Below are 21,600 nucleotides of genomic sequence, written 5' to 3'. Positions count from 1 at the left end.
AGAAGGTATTTGACCAAAAATTCTATTACTTCTATCATTCACTGAAATTAAAGATTAGAATTTTGAAATAACTAAAAAACTATTTAAAAATTCTGTAAACAAAAATGAATTGGGAGAACCAATACAAATTTCATTAATAATAAAAATGATGAAAGCAGGATTTCGAAAAAGTACTGAGGCTCTTGGCCTACAGCCACCTACATTAATAATATTTTTCAGCTGTCAAATACATTATTTTAACTTATTAAATAGGAACAGAAATTATAAACAATAAAAACTTTGCTTTGCTGTAGTCTCGCATGGATGGACTAATGAATTATTAATATGATATTTTTGTGGTTGGAATGAACATAATTTATTGCAAATACGTCACATAGAAGAAACCTTGTCAGTTTTAGGGCTCCTAAAATTGCATTACTCTTGAAAACGAATTTTTCCCTCCGTTTTGTGAACTGATTCAATGTGAGAAATCCATAGAGTCCATAATCATTTAATTGCTGCTCAGTGTTTAGCATTGAGTCTTTAATCAAATTACAACTCGATATAATTTTACTGAAATTCAAATGATTCATTAAATCTAAAAATATTTCCATGCGAAGTTAAAATTGAATTCTTAGTTTTTTTTAATGCAGTGTTTTAATCTCATTGTCTTTATTTAATTTCAAAGTAATATTCCTATTCCTGAATATTAAAGGATTAAGCTCAATTTAATTTCTTTTTTATTAGATACAGAAAATAAAGACTTTAACCAGTTATTTTTTTTAAAAAAATTCCTTTACATATATCCTATGTTAGAGTTATGGATCACTGACTTATTTTCTTAAATTTAACTCAACAGAAAAGAGGTTTTCGTATTCCTGAAGCATATATATATTTTTTCATTACACCATATTTCAGAGCTTGCTGTGAAAAACCTACCTTTGTTAAATTTTCAACTCAATGTTAAAATAACAAGATTTCAAAATAATTAATGAGTTTAAATTTTGTATTATCAACTGCAGAGTCGAATTTGATAAGAAAGAAAGAAATAGTATAAATTATTTTTAAAATATGGTTCTTGAAATAGATTTTTACATTATACAAATTTTATCCATTTCAACATTGAAGCCATTTTTAAAATTAAATTTGCATTTATCTTTTGTGTTTTATCAAAAAGAGTTTTTCAATTTTGGTTTATGACTAAAATCTCTTTATTACAATTTTAATTTCTGGTACAAAATTAAAAATTTCTATTTACATAAAACTCAATTAAAAATTATATAAAAATGGAATTTTTTAAAAATTGACCATAGATTTTTCATTTATAAATCATGTATGAAATATTGTTTAGTAATTATCTTTTCTAATAAATACAGGCAATACAAAATATACTTCTTCATTATAAATGAAATAAATGACTCATATTGGAGGCTAATATTAAATTATGATACTTCCGTAAATATTTATAAAAACGAATTGTATATACAAATTTAAAATCGCAAATTTAAAATAAAAGTTTTTCCCATCAAGTTGATTATATTCATTTTATAATGTTAACCAACATTAATTTAATCTCTACATTACGATTGGATCCTACAAATCGTAATGTACAAGCCTTGCATTTGGCATTTTTTTTTTTTTTTTTTTTTTTTTTGCTGTCAAAAATGACATTTTACGAACAACTATTGCTGAGCTGACCCAAAAATATTTTGGTACGTAATTTATAATAAATGAGTGTTTGGTCATCGATTGTCGACCAAGGTTAACTTTGGATTATTGGATTCAATCTTTATACATGTATGCTTTGTATGTATGATAACGTGAATGCATTATTGTAAAATTTAACCTTTTGCTATAAAAAATTTTTCTTGCTTGAAATTTATTCTTTTTAATCCTCTTCAAAATGATGTTTATACATCTTCCTATTTTTAAAACATTTATTTAATTTTATGGTATAATATATGGTCTTTACAGGTTGGACGATTTAATCGATTTCGTGAAGCGAACAAAAGAGTTAGCTGAAGATGCCAAAACAGAAGCGAACACTGTATATGATGAAGCTTTAGGCATCTATACAGACGCCAATTCCTTAGTTGTGCCAACTGCTGATGTAGAAGCTATGGAAAATGAAGCATCCAGAATCAAATCTGAAGTACTTTTTTTATCCATATACTTTGAGAAATTTGTCTGATAACTATAATAGAAATTGAAATCATAATTAGCTCCTTTGATAAAAAGAAATAATTGATCTTTTAACATCTTTAATGTATACTTTTAAATTTTCTTAGGCCAGAAGGATCAGAGGTCAAGCGGATTCTTTAGCCAATGAACACAAAGATACTCTGTCCAAATTAGATGATCAAACGAAAGATGCTGATGGTTTATTGAATGAGGCAGTTAGACAACAACAGGTAGCAAAAATATTTTGTGTTTTATTATTATTATCATCAAAATATGTTGTGATTCAGATGACCTTAATTAATTATAATGCTTATAAATTTTGCCATAGTTAATTTCACTTTCTTTAGCATTCAAATTGCGGAACTAAAGATGTGATAGATTAACTGTGCAAAGAAATGCAAGCTTTATTTTGAAGGTTTTTACAAAGTTTATATTACTTATTACAAGGTTCATGCATACTTTATTTTTACAAGGTTTATATTAGAGACTATTGAAAGTAAAAAAAATTCTTCCATGGAGATATCTACATACGATTAAAATGTACATTTTCGAAGATAATGACGTAATTGTTTTTTTCATACTGGTAAAGCATGTTCCTTCTTTGCAAAATAAAATGTCCATCGCATAAAGTGTGGGGAAAATGCAAACCGCTCATTTCATTCTCGCTTAAAAGTGCGTCCAAGTAATAACCGATCATTTTGTTTTAATTAAACCTAGTAACATAATGGCACAAAGTTCAGAGGGCCTTGTTGAATTCGTGTCCTAAGCAATGAGTTTATGAACCACTTCGCCTCCGCTACATTTTCTGGGCAAAATATAAATGTCTTTCAACTCTGTTGCTCTTTCTTAAAAAATGAAATTAAAAAAAAAAAAAATTATAAAGAAACCGCGAATTTGTTGAATGGATTCTGAAACAGGAAACTGAGTAAATGATTTTTTTGAATACGTTGGTCTATTTTTACTATTACTATGACGTTGACCTATTTTTATTATTACTGTTAAAATGTGTAATTCTTTTTAAGTAGCCATGATTCAATCGTTCATATTTGTGTTGATTCAAATTAGACAGCGTACTAAATTGGAAATGTGATTCATAATCTGATGTGGATCGCTATATTTTTAATTATATTTAAACTAAACAGGTTTGTTTTAATGAAATTGGGACATAAATAATGCGACATGGTTTAACATTTTAATTAATAATAGATGTGTTTGGCTATATTGGAAGAAATTTTTAGGATTTTGAATTTATTCTGTGTTGTCAGGAAAATGTAGCTTCGTTTTTTTAAAAAAATAATTGTTGGAATTTTATTTTTTTAAAGATTTTATATGTTACATTTTGAACTGTCATGCATATTATAACAACCATATTTTATATCGTAATTTTAATTTTATGTTAGATATTCGATATATCTATATTTTAATTTGATATTATAACAGGAACTGATAATTTGTTGTTAGAAACTTGCTTTGCCTTTTCAGTTTGTCTAGAATTTTTTATTTATTTATATATATATATATATATATATATATATATATATATATATATATATATATATATATATATATTGCCTGTTGTGTAATTCAGTACTTATGTACATCTTATTTGTATTTATTTTGTAATTGTATTTTTGTACTCAAATTTTCAGCCGTTCCAAAACAATGTTTTACTCCTTCTAGGTAAACTGTGCCGGTGTCCAAATAAATAAATGTCGCTTTTTAAGGTCAAATATGATGGAAAATATGGGGGGGGGGAAAGACATGTCTCCGGTTCCATTTAGGAATGTTATGGCGCCACTTATTCTCGCTACGGCACAAAGTAACATTCCCAATATTCTAACTTCTAAATGTGAAGAGAGAGACAGAAAAAATTGGAAATGAATAACAATAATAAATGTTATCTTTTAAATTACCTTTGGACTGGTAGACCATCTTTTATAGACATCGTATTCAAATGTAAAGAAATATTGCTAAAAAAATTTAATTGACTTTTTCGTTGTTTTAGTAGAGGCCATCAAGATTTTCATGACGTGACTTCTGAAAAATTTCTACAGATTTTCAACATTCATGGTCCATTGAGTTCCCAAATCACCTCTCACTCAAAAATTCATGTTATACAGTGGTGGCCAAAATTGTGGACACTTTCGGAAATTTTTATGTTTTCTAACTTTGTATGCTTATAGAAAATGCAAAGTTTCACAAAATGCAAACTCCAACATATCATTTTAAAGAGAATTTAATGCTAATTTTAATACCAAAAGCAAAATTCAAATATTTGCAATACAAAAAAAGTTGATTGGTAATAATTATCGACATACATTAGATGCTGATGACTGCAGTGAGTTATCAGTACTTAGTAGGGTAGCCTTTATTTTTTATTGCACCTTCAGTTTGATGTTTCATTGGGCTGACAAGAGTTTTAAGCTTTTCCTTTGTTATTACAGGATGCCAGGAAGCAATTATAGCCTCAATTAATTCTCTTTTATTTGGCGAATGCTTCATATGTACAAGAATTTTCAAATGGTGCCATTAAGTTCTCGATAATTTTGAAGTCATGACTGTTATTTTTCCATGACAACAATTCAATGCTCTTTGCACTAAAGCACACTTTTGATATTTTTGCAGTGTAGCAAGGAGCTGAATCCTGCTGAAAAATAAATGATGCGTTGTTGGAAAACAGATCACTGATGGGAGGTGTAAATTTTGACTCTAGAATAGTCTCAATGTATTTTCTTGCATTTAATGTCCCATCGATTACATGAAGGAGACCAATATCGTCTTCTGACATGCATGACCAAATCATAACACTAACTGAAATCTTCATAGTTGCCTGAATGCAGTCAGGATGTATTCTATGTTTTATCTATTTTCACCATCACTACCGAATAACAATATGTTTGTTTCATCACTCCAAATAATTTGTGATCACTGATCATCTGTCCAATTAATGCGTTTCTTTGCCCACTGTAATCTTTTTATAGGCTACTTAAATTGAGATAAGGATTTTTTCGTTGAATTCTATCTCTTAGTCCAATATCTATTAATTTTCTCTTCATTGCTCTTGAACTGACATAAATACCAGCATCATTCAATTGACTTCTGATGGCCACTGATGACATTCTTCTATCTTGGAGACATAGTCTTTTTATTTTTCTGTCATCAACAGATGTGGTGCACCTTTTTCAGCCATTTAATGTTTGTTTTTTATTGAATTTGTCTCCTGATATTGTAAACGATATTTTCGGATTCCAGATATAGTCACTGAACCACCCACCTGTCTTGTAATTTCAACATAGGAAAGACCACATTCATGTATCACAATAATCTTAGTTCTCTTTCTAAGACCCAAAAATATTCTTTTTATTTGATGTCATTGATTCTTGACTAAATATTAGAAATATTTACAAAAATCCCAACCGTATATAAAAGAAGTTTAACAAAACTTCTAACTTGCAATTTAATTACATAAAAAACAGTCATACTTCTACAGAAAAAGCACAATAATGACTTGTTCTAACTTTAAACCCGCTGTCATCTACTGCTAGCAATTATTAACATTTGATTGGTTTCCATAACAAAAACAATAATTTGCCAGGAGAGTTAGAAATTACAATCTACTTCATCACTTTGCTTGTTATTCAGATTAGAATAAGAATAACTTCTTTTGCCTTGCAAATATTTGAATTTTGCTTTTTGTATTGAAATCAGCATTTAATTTTCTTTGAAATGATATATAAGAGTTTATATTTTCTGAAATGTAACATTTTCTATAAGCATACAAAGTTAGAAAACATAACGATTTTCAAAAGTGTCCACAATTTTGGCCACCACTGTATATAGAATAACTTAAATTCATCTGTATTCTTAAAATGAATTACTTCTTAATTGTTTAAATTCAAATTTAAAAAGTACTTTAATTTCAGAATTACACGATCTTCTGATTTTCCAACACTACTCAAAATCTCCCTTCTTTAAGTTTAATTGTTCAGTATTATTCTGCAATATCGCATGAAAATCTTGCATCTAAAACACATGTTTGCTCATTTATATTTCGGTGAAATTTTCTTCTCTAAACTATATAAGCTCAAAATACTTTCCCATCAGTGTGGTAATCATATTAATCAAGTTACGGACATCTTTCACTTAATGCCTAATAATAAACCACAAACTGGCTACTCGGACCCGCCCGAAGGCACACGGTAAAACTTGAATGACCGGACACCCACAACTTTAACACTGGCAGGAACTGTGGTTGAGTCCTAAGGGCCGTCACCGACCACAGTACAACCCTTCACTGTGGTGGAAGTACGTCCCGTCGTCAATGGGAGAAGCCAGATCCCACCTTTTCTTGTACCTACAGGGGTGGGAGAACCAAGCACCATATACTGTAAGCTTCTAACCTACAAATAAGATATGTTCGCCCCTCCCCGTGGGACTACCTAATAATAAGGAAGAATAAGAAAGTTTTGATCGTAAAGATACTCCTCTCCTATTTATTTGCCAAAAAAAAAAAATACTAAAACTTTGTCCATGGCCAGTTCAATGTAACTTGAGTAGAATATGAGTGCATTCGAACGAAGGAGAAATGAACATCTCTGCCGAATTTGTTTAAGATAATTCCGAAATCTTATACAAAAGAATGGAAATGAGAGACTAAAATTTTATTTCAGTGCAATTGACGATAGAAAGATATATAACACAAAATAGGAAATTTTCATCTCATGATAACGAAAAGCTTTTGTCCTGAAAGGTTTTCGATAGTAGCTACAGGGGGATTCTCAATCCTTTAACTTCAATTCAAATTGAAATCAAGTAAGGTATCTCAAATTTGAAATTATAATTCAAATTTGAGATACCTTATTGGGAAAATCTCATCAGTTGCATTCTCTTTCATAGCTCACTCTTATCAATAGTTTCCCACTCAAAGCCAAATGAGCTTTTTTTTTTTTTTTTTTTTTTTTTTTGTATTTTCAGATTTACGTTAACCTTTTAAAGAGCCATTTTTTTCTAGTCATATTATGTTAAAATATTTTTAGGCTTGAAATTAGAATAAGAAAAGGAATTCATTTAGCTTATTAGATAAATTTAATTTGATTCATTCATTCATTTGGTTCATTAATAATTAAGTAACAAATCAAGACACATCATTTTGTCTGAGATAATGAACTGAAGCATCTAAAATTCTGATTTACTAAAAAAATGTGTCAGAACCTATGCCAACCTACATCATTTCATACAACGATTGATAAATTTGGTGTGAAGCATACTTCCCACAGCCCTAGAAAGGGTTAAGAAGTCCAGCACCTCCATAACGGATGGTGATACTTTATTCCACACGCAGGCAAAAAATAAATTAAAAAAAACACGAAACCAAAGTAGCAGAACACAGCCTAAACGTGCAGCTACTATTTGCAGAAATGAACGACACGCAACAAATCATTATTGAACATCTGAAAGAGCACAAAGCGCGAAGAGTGGGCACCTCTTTCAACGGTCAGTAAAGGGAATTAATTAGACTGACGACTTCAGCTCTCTCGTGCACATTTTATAGTCTCCCTGACAGGGTATTAGAATTTTCGAGAAAAGATGTTGGATCTTCAGTCATCATATATAATTTCTGCACTTTTGAGAACTTTCATTTTTATCGCCAACTTGCCAAATGTGTCGCCAATTCTAGGGGGCCATTAATCTATCATCCATTAAAATGCCTGCAAAATTCTCCTCCTTACTTTGAGACTAATTGTGCAGGAATTATTACCGATTCTTAACACTATATAATTTTGTTTTTCATAGATTACCGATGAACTTCTTACCGATACAGATGCTGCTCTTGCCAAGGCCCTCGATGCCATAGCTTCTGGTGAAAAGATTTTAGAAGATGCCAAAGATACGCTGGATACATTGAGAGGTATTTTGACATTTGCAAGTTTTACGTAAGTGCTTAGATGAATGCTACAGAAAATTCTTTTTTAGTAGTATGCAGATTTCTTTATAACAATACACCCATTACAAATGACTGTAACATTACTGTCAAATACGATAAAAATATAAAAGTTTTACATATAATATAAAAAGAAACGTAAAATTTTGCTTTGTTTGAGTTTTATCAATGAATGCAGGCAAATTCTGTGCAGTAGAGTCCCTTTTATGCCAAATGAACTACCGAACGTATGTTGCTCATGTGATCACGAGAAGTCATAAATATATTATTATATAATAAAAGCTTCATTCTATGTTGTATTAAAAAAATTTTTCCCCCTGCTGTTGTTATTTATAATCGATGCAATTGTCGTAAGTAATCGACATATTCTAAACTCTGGACTGTTCGGGAGAATCATAATAAATCCGAGATTTTTCATTGTGATGTCAAACATTGAAGTGTGTGTGTTTTAGTAAAAGTATTGAAATAAGAGAAATATTACAAATAGGTAATACATTTTACTAAAATGAATATTCTATGAATTTACGTTAAAAAAATAGGTCCATCTAAGGTATTTGACTTGATAGATGAAATGAATTTGGCTGGAAGCCTTAAATTAAAATCGGAATAATATACAAATGCATGGTGGCCAAAAAATAAGTTTCCTTGTTTCGCAGCATCTGCAGCTAAAACGAATGAACGAAAGGAAACCATATTCATACACACATACAGATTGTAAAAAGCATAGAAAAATTAATTCAGGAGAAAAAAAAAACCAAAAATTGCCGATAGGTGAAATATTGGCATTGTGGGAGCATAGTTGTAAATGAATTCATGAAACTCACAGAATATAATCTTATATTCATCAACATTAGAGCCTCCTGATCGCCGTGCAACATTTTCAATATACTGACCTTCTCTGTGTACAACATATTCTATATGGTGTATGACTTTCTCTACTGCTGCGTGTAAAGTGTTAGTTTCGAATCTCATAACAGCCCACCTTATGTTCTGTTTCAAGCCTTCCAGTTTTGGAACGATACCGGTGTACACTACGGATTTCACGTACCCCCACAATCAAAAGTCTCATAGAGTGTTGTCCGGAGAGTGTTGCCTTTCCGTTTGAAAATACTGACTGATAACTCTCTCAGTACCGAAAAGTTCTCGTAAAATGCTCTGCACTGAACGATGAATATGTGGCCTTGCTCCATCTTGCATATACATTATTGAGTCTAAGCATTTTCTTTGCTGCAGTTGTAGAATAACAAAAGTAACTAGATGGGCAAAACAGCATTTGCCGCTATTTTTCGCCATTAATGGTGCAGGTAATATGACATGTTTAAGTGAAATTCTCAAAAAAGTAAGCTCCGATTATGAAATTTACTGTGAAACTGCGGTACACGGTCATCATTAGGGAAATGCAATGACATTTCTTGGGTCTCTTTTGGATGATCACATGTCCAAATAGGCAGTTCTGATAGGTTACTGACGGACCCATTCAAATAAAAATGAGCCTCATCACCCCACAATATTTTCTAAGGTCAGTCAATGTCGACGTCCATTCGGGCAGAAAATATTAAAGATAAAGTGAGGGCCTTTCATGATTTGTGGTTTGTAATGTCTACACATGAATGATCTTATACGGATAGAAATGCAGAACTTTGCATAAGATTTTCCATACAATATCATGGAGCATCTCGTTTGATGAGCAATTGCACGAGCGCTTGAAATACTGCTAGTCCCTATATCGTCGAATACCGCTATAGCAACATCTATTATTGCGTCGTCTGGTATTGCTTTTCGTCCTCTACTGGCTCTAAGTCCTACTGAACCAGTTTCCTCAAATTTTTTAATCATTGCTCTCAGTGCTACAGCAGACATTGGACCTTTACTCACGTTATGAAGGATTCGAAATTACTCAAGTTCAGCCACAGCATTGCACTGTCTAGTGTAGAACAGTTTTACCATTAAATTACGTTGAAGTTAGGTAGGGCTCATATTAAACACGCATCAACAGTCAATCCCGGACAACAATCAAGAATGAACTGCTAACAGACTGTTTGCTCTTCCCTTTTTACAAGGAATGCATGAAGCTGCTGTCATGCAAACAGTAGGAATTTTACATAATCCATCTCGATATGCAAATTTCCTCATTCATGCGTGACGAAAGAGCCCAATTTTTTTCGCCAAGATAGGCAAATGCTGCTTTGTCCATCTTGTTACTTTTGTTATTCTACAACTGCAGCAAAGACAATGCTTAGACTCAATAATGTACCGGTGTCCCATAAATTTGTAAATACTTTAAAAATTCATAAAAATGGAAGGAATGAGTATATTTTAATGCGGTTTGCGAAACTGTTATTCTCATGAAGGGGAATTTTTTTTCATACAAAAAAAAAGTTCAAAAATTTGTCGATAGAAGGCGCTAAACACAAGCAAAACATACAATTCTACGGGAAAAATACTTTCATTTGCGTGCAAGCGATTGTTTACATGCGTATCACACCAGTACTACAGTACTTGTTCTATGTGTCCGCCATCACCACAAATAACAGTTTGGAAGCGGGAGACAACACTGGTAACTGCATCATACAGCATATCCGGATGAATGCATAAGATTTCGTGGCGAAGGGCTTCCTTTAATTGCACTAACGAAGTTGGCCTATGGCGGTACACTAGAGACTTAAGGTAACCCCATAGCCAAAAATCAAGGGGTGTTAAATCTGGTGAGCGTGGGGGCCATTCATGTGTAAAGTGACGGCTGATTATCCGTTCTTCAGTAAAAGTTCTTAAAACATTCACTTCGGTGTCGATGTGAGAAGGTGCCCCGTCTTGCATGAATGTCACTGTGTCAAGGACATCGTGTTCCAATAAGGACGGTATCACTTCCTTCTGTAACATTTCCAAGTAACTTGTTCCATTAACTGAACATGTCTTCTATCCTGCTTTTTTACAGGGCTTTTGAAAGAAAAAAAAGGGCCTACAATAATGGATGCAGTGAAACCACACCAAACAGTAACTCGCGGTGAATGCAGGGGCTTCTCAGTGTAAGCATGTGGATTCTCATGTGCCCATATTCTACAGTTATGAGTATTAACTGCTCCATGCAAAGCAAAATGAGCCTCATCTGTCCACAATATTTTCAGCAGCCATCGCGAATCATCTTCAATTTTCGCCAAAGCCCAATTTGAGAATTCCAATCTCTTACCTGTATCATTTGGTAAGAGCTGATGTAGCGATTGCAATTTGGATGGGTACAATTGCAATACACCATGAAGGATACGGTACACCGAAGTCTTTGATGTACCAGTTATTCGTGCCACTTCTCGTGCGCTACTGACTGCACTTGTAGACTGTTCCCTTAGCATGTCCATTTGCGAAGAGACATCGGGGGTACGGACTGTTGTTAAACGAGGTGCACCACTGCGTGGCCGATAACACAAACTTCCAGTTTCTTCGAAACGGCGTACTAGGGAAACAAGTCCAGCAGGAGTGATCGGACCTGAACCTTTCTTCAATCTTTTCTGGGTCCTGAACTTTCGTAAGGCTTCAGCCGCCGATTCGTTGCTGACATAAAACAACTTTACCAATAGTGCTTTATCCACCAGTGTCAACATCTTAATACAAACCTTATGCAAACCTTTAGAAATGATGTGCAATCGCTCACTCTGCCTTTCAAAAGACTTTAGTTTGCATATTTCCACTGATTTGCTTGTGTGCAGCGCCCTCTATTGACAAATTTTTGATTTTTTTTTCTGTACCAAAAAAAATCCCCCTTTATGAAAATAATAGTTTCGCAAACCGCATTCAAATATACCCACTCCTTCAATTTTTATGAATTTTTAAAGTTTTTACAAATTTATGGGACACCCGGTATATGCAAGATGGAGTGCGGCCACATATTCATCGTTCAGTGCAGAGCATTTTACGAGAACTTTTCGGTACTGAGAGAGTTATCAGTCAGTATTTTCAAACGGAAAGGCAACACTCCCCGGACAACACTCTATGGCACTTTTGATTGTGGGGGTACGTGAAATCCGTAGTGTACACCGGTATCGCTCCAAACCTGTAAGGCTTGAAACAGAACATAAGGTGGGTTGTTATGAGCATCGAAACTAACACTTTACACGCAGCAGTAGAGAACGTCATACACCATATAGAATATGTTGTACACAGAGAAGGTCAGCGTATTGAAAATGTTGCACGGCGACCAGGGGGCTCTAATGTTGATGAATATAAGACTATATTCTGTGAGTTTCATGAATTCATTCACAACTATACTCCCACAATGCCAGTATTTCACCAATCGGCAATTTTTGGTATTTACTTTTTTTTCTCCTGAATTAATTTTCCCGTGCCTTCCACAATCTGTATGTGTGTATAAATCTGGTTTCATTTCGTTCATTCGTTTTAGATGCAGATGCTGCGAAACAAGGAAACTTATTTTATAGCTACCCTGTATATGTATTGGGTTTAGATACTCCAGCTGAAAGCACGATTTTCTGTCGATATCAAGAGCAGCAAAAATTGTAAAGGAACATGGTGTAGTTTTTAGTTAGTTTAAATGTCAAAATGATGCATATTCACATTCTGACCTGGAGAAGAAGGAAGATGATTGCTGATTTTGGTATATTGACATTGATGCCTTTCAAATTAATGTGAGTTGGCACCTAGTCAAGAAGCGATATTCGAACGTTGCTGAAAAACACTACCTCATATTATACTGTATATCTACATTTTAATAGATATTACTTTATCTCGTATGATATTAGAAGCTGCAATTAAATTTTTCCTTGATTCTCAACCGCTTTTTTCAGGTTTCGATCAGCAGGTGAGAGCGAGCCAAGAAAGAGCCAATGAAACTTTGAAGAAGATACCGCACGTCAAAAGAAAAGTGGGCGAGGCAGAAAACAAAACTTTTGATGCGGAAGATGCTCTGAGGGGAGCCATTCAGGACGCCGCTGATGCTCGAGACATTGCGAGGGAGGCTCAAAGGTTGGCCGAGCAAGCGTCTCAAGTACGAACCACCCTCGTGACAAAAGATTTTTATACATCATATTGCTACGATGGTTGTTCCAGTTGTTTAAAAATAAAATTGAAAGAATTAGGTTTGGCTGAAAGATATTCACATGTCTTGTCAATGGACGTGCGTAAGAAGTTTTAGAAATGGCAGTTCATTGCTTAAACTGCTTACGCATATGAAGCTTGTTGAATTTCAGCCGTATTAAATCACCAATATACGACGAATTCCTTATAGTTTTATGAGTAGAAAATAATGTGAATGGTGAAATGATAATTCAATAGATAAAAGTATCAGAACTTGCCTTCCCGTTTTACTTTTATTTTCCGCAGTCATCTCGATAATACTATTTTAAATATGAGACTTTTAATAAATGATCTGCCACGTTCGCCGTTTTTTACATATAGTAACAAATTTCTCATAAGAAAATTCATCTAAATAAAGTTTTAGATTAATAACGTCTAATAAAAATAAAGTTTAGAAAAATCTAAATAAAGTTTTAGAAAATTACTGACGTACCTTTCTTTATAAAGAGGAGCCTCTAATAAAAGATTCAATAAAGTAGAAAGATTGTTGCCAAGGCAACAAAAATCGAAACCGGTTCTCTTAAATATCCATCAACTGAGACAAAAACCCGTGAGAACGAAGGTAAACTGTAGACGCGAGAGAAACAAAATAAAAATCAACACTTCATGCTGGATCTGTTCAAATTCCAGTTCCTCTAAATTTTAGGGGAAACAAGGTAATTCTTTTCTTTAAATTCACCCGATGTATGTGTAGTCAGGCTTCATGGTGTAGTCAAACTTCGTTTCTCTTGCTTGTTGGTATATGTTCTCTTTTATTTTTATGTTGTTTTTTTTTTGCTTTTTTCCTTTTTTTTTTTTTTTTTTATTATTATTATCGGATTTTTAGAGTAACAAAGTAAGCATAGAGCATCGAAATCTTAAAATGCAAAAATAAGAGAATGCAATAAAAAAAAAGGAAAAATTTGTTTTCAAAAGTAAGTTTAAGGAATGCTGCAGCTGTGCAGTCCTAATGAACGTGCCACTACTGAATCTTGGATGTAATCGCTCTTTTTATCAGTGTTCATTGCTATTCTTTTCAGAATGAAAAATATACCTCTGCTGTTCCGTCTAATTTGCGAACCAAGTTCTAAACCAGGTCAGCCTGTAAAGCCTTTAGGCAATGCAATCTTTGATTCCCCTCTTTCTCCATCTACTACTTTCAAAATTAGATTTTTTTTAAAAAAAAAATTAATCGCTATATTAATAATTTTAAAGTAGTAAATGTTATGGCATATTGAAATTTTTTTAAAAAAAATCCAGCTCCTCTTCAGAAATACTGGTTTTAGTATATCGATTAGAAAAATTACAATTTAAAGTAAACTTAAATAAAATGGTAAAAAAGAAAATTACAAAAATTTAAACATAATTAAACTATTGATTTGTAAGTCCCTCAATCAAGAACTTCATCGTCAAATAAGCAAAACAGGTAATTGTTTAAGGGCCTTGCAACTTTAAAATTCCTTGAGTCTTCGATTTTTTGTGTGGCAGTTTTACAGTTAACAATTTGATCCTTTCAATGGATTCACATTGCCCATTTATTTGAATGCGTTCAGATTAAAAGCAGGCGTCGTTTAAATTTCAGAACATTATTCTTGAGACATTTTTCATGTTTTGAAGACAAGGTGGTTTCTTTGCAGCTGGTTACTGATTCATAAGTCAATAACCCTGATAAACAACCCCTGATGATTTGAGAATTTATAATGCGGAAAATGATTATAATTTTGTAAGGAAATAATATGTAGTTCTTTTAACGTTAAGGGGGTCCGGGACACATTTTGAAAATTTTTTTATTAATTAATTAAAAATTTTGAAATTTTTTGTACTGATCAACCATCTTATTAATAAGCAAAATCACAACACAAAAGTTTTCAAAATTTTTTTAAACTTAAAATTGAAATTTTTTTAAAGAAAAGTGACGTTGTTTTAAATCGATATAACTCAAAATATTTTTGATCAATTTTCAAAATTTTTTCATTAAATCAAACACAAATATATATTCTTTCATTTTGATTCGGCAATTTAAAAAATATTAATTTTAAAAAATTGAATGAAAATTTTGAAAAAATCTTGGGTACTTTTTTAAAAAAAATTCATATCTTGAAAAGTAAAATTTTTAAAAAAATTTGCTGAATCAAAATTAAAGTAAACAATTTCAAAAGTATGTGTTTCAAATTTCAGACCTCTATCTTTATATGATCTGGACTTATATCAATTTGATCACAACAAATAATGAAAAAACGCAACATGGTTAAAAATGCGTTTAAAGTTTAAAAATAAAATTTATAAGAATTAAAACTATTTAAATACTTTTAAAAGCTTCCAGATGCATAAGAGACACCTCCCTTCCTCACAAGTGTTTGGTTTAATTTAATTTTTGCAAGTTCAACCTTTTTACGATATAACTTAAAAGTCTCGGTCGACTTAAATAATGCCTTTCGGAGATGTCGCGTTTGCACTTTCCTTAACATACTGAGAGACGATTGGCATGGGGAAAGGAAATCAGAGTTGAACAAACTTAAAGTTGAGGGTTTGATTCCCTTATTAAAATCTGTTATTCCTCTAGCCGCAGCAATGTCAACTCTAACTTTTGAACCGTTCATATTTTTGGGATAACGGGTCCAAATCATGTTGTGCAGAGACTCATTTCTGTTTTGAGTTTCCCCTTGTGAACAACGCTCTAAAAGTCTATCCGAGGCCAGTCTTTGAAAAATAGGCATCATTTTCACAATTATATTTTAAAACAATGCCAGGAAATGTCTGTTTACATTTAAAGAGATGAAGTTGCCATGGCAACGCCTTTTTGACAGTTGGAATTTCAAAGCAGTGGTCAACAAAAATTATGATATCTCTCGTTCTAATTAAGATAGAAACATGATTTGAATGTTATTTTAAGCAGAAAAGCATGCAAGATTTTTTCAGCTAAGAAAAAAAAATTTCGAAAATTTGACGATTTATGTGTCCCGGACCCCCTTAAATGTTGAAAAACTTATAAAACATTTTCGATCTTTTGCATTTTTATATTTTTAAAAAAATTACAATGTTAAAATAATTTTTAAAATTTAAATCTTGAATCTAACTGTCTTGAAGGTGACGCGCAGTGATATGCTTTGTTATTTCAGTGAGTTATAAATTTTTTTACTTTAAAGTTGCTCATGTAGATAGTAAAATAAAATCTATAAAAAAAATTGGTTTGGGGAGAAGAGAAGGTGGAATCGTATCAAACATGCATTGCTAAGGGCCGTTACGCATCTTCGTCTGGTTCTAAGTCAAGCAGCTTATAAAGAAAAGGAAAATTCGACACGTTTATGTGTAGGCGAATTTGAAAACATGAAAAAATTTTCAACAATAGTGTTTTGAAATCAAAGGGTACTTGTTTTTAATTTCCATAAATTCGAGTAAATGACTTTTATAAAAATTAAATTATCCGACAATGGGGCAAAATAAAAATCTCAGTCCTTAGCCCCTTCGCTCAAAATTACAGGACTCTCCAACAGTTGCTTACTTTCCTTACTTATTGCGCCTATTGTAATCTGAGCACTCTATACGGAAGTTCGTTCTTTGCAGGCATGCTCTTGCCTTACCGAAGAACACCGTTATTGCAGCAAGCATCTGGCTACAGAGAGTATGAATAAACAATATCGCGTCTACGTAAAAACCGAACATTATACAATACGGGAAATCGTTGACCTTCAAAAGAATTAGAATGAATTGAAAAATCTAATACTTTTGTTTCATCGTACAAGAGCTAGTAAAATGTATGCATCAATCATCCCGATCCTTGCTCTTCATTTTTTTTTTCTTTCTTACATGTGACCTTATTGCTTTTTCAAATATAAAAATAGACTGTGCCCACGATTACTGTTTCGAGATCGAAACTAAAGGGCTACCAGGCAATCCGACTTAAGCGCACTGTCCTTTTTATCAAACATTTTCAGATATTATTCTCGTCTATCATGATTAAAATTTCAGAAGTCCCAGTCGTAGTTCTTTAATGGGACACTAATGAAATGAGTCTGCTCTTTGAGGAATGCTGATTTGTTGCCATTTATTATATGATTTAGAATAAGCCAATAACTTTCCTACAGGATGCTGACGGTATTCGAAGGGAGGCTGGAGATACTAAATACGAAGCTGAACGACTGAAAGGTCAAGCTGGTCAACATGCTGGTCAGGTTGCAGGTACTGACCAAAGAATGAGAGGGTTTGAAGACGAAGCAGACAATGATGGAATTTTATCTAAGGAGGTATTTGAACAATTTTCCGAACCTCACCTTGCTCAAAGAGTTTTGTTATATTATGATATATAAACGGGATATTATTACCTGATTTAAAAATTTCTTTTTCTATCTCTCTCTAAGGCTTTAGGTCGGGCAAATGAAGCCAAAACTGCTGCAATAGAAGCTGTTGACAAAGGAAGAAATGCTGCTGCGAAACTAGATAATATATTGGACGCTTTAGGTGAAGCTGCCCGAATTCTCATTTTAGTTAGATTTACTAAGCAAAAATTTGAAAGTTGCAAGATATTATGTAATATTTTTTCCGTTTCCTCTAAACAGAAACAAATTTTCATTTTCTAATCTAATTTTTTTAAGATCTTACTTACTAGTTTTTATTTGAGTCACTTCTGTATTCGAGAAGAAATTTTTATTTTACTGTTGTATTCTTCGCATCGTGTTATTTCACCAGACAGGGTGAATTTTTATTTGAGTTAAAGAATTCTTGTTTGATCTGTTTAGTTTATTAAGTTTGTATTATTTCCCGAAGTCATTTTGCTGCAAGTTGTTTATAAATATTGAGTTTTATAATATATCTCTTAATTGATATTAATTTAAATATGCATTTTGTAAATTAAATTTCGAGAATTATCAATTTATCTTAAACGATATATCGCGATGTTAAAATCAGATTATGCCTAACTCTAATTATATCATTCTCGCATGAGAACATACGAATACTTTTAATGATTGCCTAATCCAGAAAATATTAAAAGCAGAAGTTTCAAATCCTTAGTTGAAAGATAGAGAATTTGCAGTCAGTATTGGATGCACTTTATTAGCTTTATTTCGTTTTTTTAATGCCGTTGTTCTGTGCAGGTGATTTGGATAGCGTGGATAATTCCCAGCTAGACGATTTGGAACGGCTGCTTGCGTTGGCGGAGAGAGAGCTCATCAATGCTGACCTGGGGACGAGAGCGGAGGTCTTGCGAGAAGTCCAGGAAGAGCAAAAACGGTGGATGAAAGATTACGAGGACGAAATCGAACAGTTGCGGAAAGATGTTGCCAATGTTGCAGCTATTCGACATTCCTTACCGGATGGCTGTTACCGTCGTTTAGTCCTCGAACCTTAGGCCATATATTAGGAACAATTTTGTGTGCATGAAAAGTGGGTGTAATAATACAGTATATCTTGAATCTCAGAATGCATTACATCTGAATGTGTTTAAATAAATTTAACTTGACTAACTTAAAATATAACATTCTAAACGAATCGATAAATAATATATCATTATTTTTCTTCTCTTTAATAGATCATGTTTGAATGAAACCTGAAGGAATGAAGTGTATTACGTAAAATTAAACTGATACATTAAAATTTTATAAATTTTCTTGGTTTATTCGCCCTTTCTTTGTTATTAAATTAAAAAAAATGATATAGAAACATTTTAGATTCATTCTAAATTCAGTTTTCTTTTGTATTGCTAATTCATTCTGGTCATTGGAAATTCAGTCTATTCAAGGTGCTTTCTTGTTAAACTTTATGGTCTTTCTAAGATCAATCTTATATTTGCCTGATTAATTCTTACTTACCATAAAGTTTTTATGAGGAAAAGGTTGATGATCAAAAATAAAAAAAATTATTTTCTTTCCTTAATAATATATATTGTTTAGTCTTTTAAGTATATGTTTTATGTGTCTTGTTGTTTAATAATGTTACTAAAATTAAAATTTGTTTTATTGTAATCTAGATTTCTTTATTATGAAATGATGTAAGAATTGTACATGAAAGAAATAAACAATTGACATAAATGACTTATTCCCGATTTATATTTCTTTAAGTTGCAAAGAGTAAAAATGGATGTGAGAGAATTTTAGTTATATATTATTATCTTTAACAATTTGTGATTGTTTTTTTTTCTGACTGTTTTTTTATTTTAATGAGAAAAAAAATTAATTGAGTGTCTGTTTTCTGTAAAAGTATGTGAAGAATTGCGAAACTCTTTGATAAAAGAAATAAATAAAATACTTAACTGAGCCTTTGTTCGTGATTCAAATCTTCAATGCAATAGAAAACTATAAACCAGCCAGCATGCAATGCCATAGTTTGAGAGCCCATTCCATCAAACATTCTACCGTGTGCGCATTAAATCGATCGGAATTAAATGTCCTCCCTTTGACGTAATGCAGAAGTTGAATCATCATTTAATTACGTTTCAACCCGAGTAGCCCCTCACAAAAACCTACCACTTATATCCGGGCTGATTTCTTTTTAAAGGTTATGATTTTTTTTAAAAACACATCAGCTGGCTGAACAGTACCTTATTGTTTCTTTTTTCTAAACTTCGCATTTTTTTTTAATTCAAAATATGTTCTATCTAATGATTTTTATCTTGATTCTTAAAAAGACTTTTTATCATAAAAACTTGAGTTTGCATCTCAAATAATGACTCACAAATTTTCCTCGTGTTATTTGGGCATCTAAAAAGAGAACGGCTGAATAACTATTTTTATTTTCAATTGTTTCACTGTAGATATATCCAAATATTTATAAGCTATGTATAAAGGATTCTAATTAAATTCAACTAATATTTCTAGATATCTTATCCCAAACAAACATATATGCTATTAAAAGTATATATGTTTGTTAATTTACAAAATTATCAATGAATTTTCTTCATTATGAAAGATCATGTTTATTATTTATGTTAAGTTATTTGACTCGATTTTTTTTAAAAATTTACTTTAACTGTAAAGGGTAATGATAAAATAACGATTTATGGATTAAAATAAACATACTTAAAATTTATCATATATCATTTCATTTTTAGGAATTCTATAATTAGAAATGTTGCAATTGAATATTAAAAACTAAGAGTCAACAGAATAGCTATTTGTCTTGCCAAAATTTAGAAAATTTATTTAATCAAATACAGAAAAAAATACTTACACAAGAAACTAAAAAACTTAAAAATCCACTTTAAGAGCATACTTTAAAAAATGATTACAAATAATTCGTATTTCTAAAATGCAATTTCATTAACTTACATATACTTATATGAATTACATAAATTTTTATTCTTATTTTAATAATTGGAAGATTTAATTTAAATATGCATTAGAATTTTAACAATAGATATGTTATATAACTAATATTAATTATTCAATTTACTAATTCAAAACTCAAAAAGAGACGAAAAATAGTAATTCCAAAATGAGTACAGCATTAATAACAACTATCATGGAGAGTAAATTTATTTACAGACGAATGATGTAATACAATAAAAATTTTAAAAAATGCCTTGATCATGCTCAAATAAAAGAAAAAATATGCTATTATGTATGGTCATTAATATACATTCCATGAAAGAAGAATCAACACTCAAATACAACGCTGAAAATTCTAGCTAATTATCTTTTATTTCTAAGTATTATAACAACATTTTGGCGTATTAAAAAATTTGAAATGAAGGAAAAAATATTAACTTTAAAATTAAATATGATAAATTAAAATAAACAGGGGGGATGATTGAAAAAAGATAACAAAATAATTAAAAGATTGAAAAATCACCGCTAAATATCATTACATTAAAAACAGAAAAATAACAATTTCAGAAAACATTTCTTAAGTCAAATGAATGCAGCAACTTTTAAATCAGTTCAAAATACTGTATATTTGAAAATATATATAAAAAAAGAATATGCATATGAAAAGGAAAGAAAATAAAACTCTATTAAACTACGGGGAAATTTGAAAAAATCGCAAATATAATAAAGCCACATAAAATGAAATAAATTGAAGTAATAACATTTATCCATTAAAAATAACCTTTATCTTAAATTAAAAAAATAATATATTGTAATAAAAAATATATAATGAAATTGGAAAAGATAATTTTTTAAAGATATAAAACCAGAAAAATTATACACTTTTAGAAATACAAAAGCACATATTACAGAAACGCATGCGGATTAAAAAGAAAAGAAAGGAAGAATAACTTTTCCACCGATTTGCAAAACAGTGCCTTTAAATCCCCAAAAAATATTTGTAAAACATTGCCAGGACTGATTCTCCATAGCCATGCAAATTCGATCACTATCGAAACCTTGAAATGATCCAAAATTCGATAAGTATCGAAAAAACAATATATATCGAAAATTCGATAAGTAGCGGCAATTCGATATGTATCAAAAATTCGATAAGTATCGGAAGTTCGATCA

General features: G+C 31.4%; 1 protein-coding gene across 1 annotated transcript in view; it reads left to right on the top strand.

Annotated features, from left to right (window-relative positions):
* The window catches only part of LOC129963002 (laminin subunit gamma-1-like), a 97,375-nt gene extending 78,284 nt beyond the window's left edge, over window positions 1-19,091 (top strand). Inside the window, exons 21-27 of the mRNA XM_056077005.1 lie at window positions 1,954-2,131; window positions 2,268-2,390; window positions 7,954-8,068; window positions 12,898-13,097; window positions 17,251-17,409; window positions 17,524-17,623; window positions 18,259-19,091. Coding sequence (XP_055932980.1) covers window positions 1,954-2,131; window positions 2,268-2,390; window positions 7,954-8,068; window positions 12,898-13,097; window positions 17,251-17,409; window positions 17,524-17,623; window positions 18,259-18,512 — 1,129 coding nt within the window. The 3' untranslated portion in view covers window positions 18,513-19,091. The remainder of the gene's footprint in view (window positions 1-1,953; window positions 2,132-2,267; window positions 2,391-7,953; window positions 8,069-12,897; window positions 13,098-17,250; window positions 17,410-17,523; window positions 17,624-18,258) is intronic.
* Window positions 19,092-21,600: the final 2,509 nt, after the last annotated feature.

Source organism: Argiope bruennichi, chromosome 3, assembly GCF_947563725.1.
Source record: "Argiope bruennichi chromosome 3, qqArgBrue1.1, whole genome shotgun sequence".
NCBI lineage: Eukaryota > Metazoa > Arthropoda > Arachnida > Araneae > Araneidae > Argiope > Argiope bruennichi.
The sequence above is the reverse complement of the archived record's forward strand: the minus strand, read 5'-3'. Positions and strand labels throughout refer to the sequence as shown.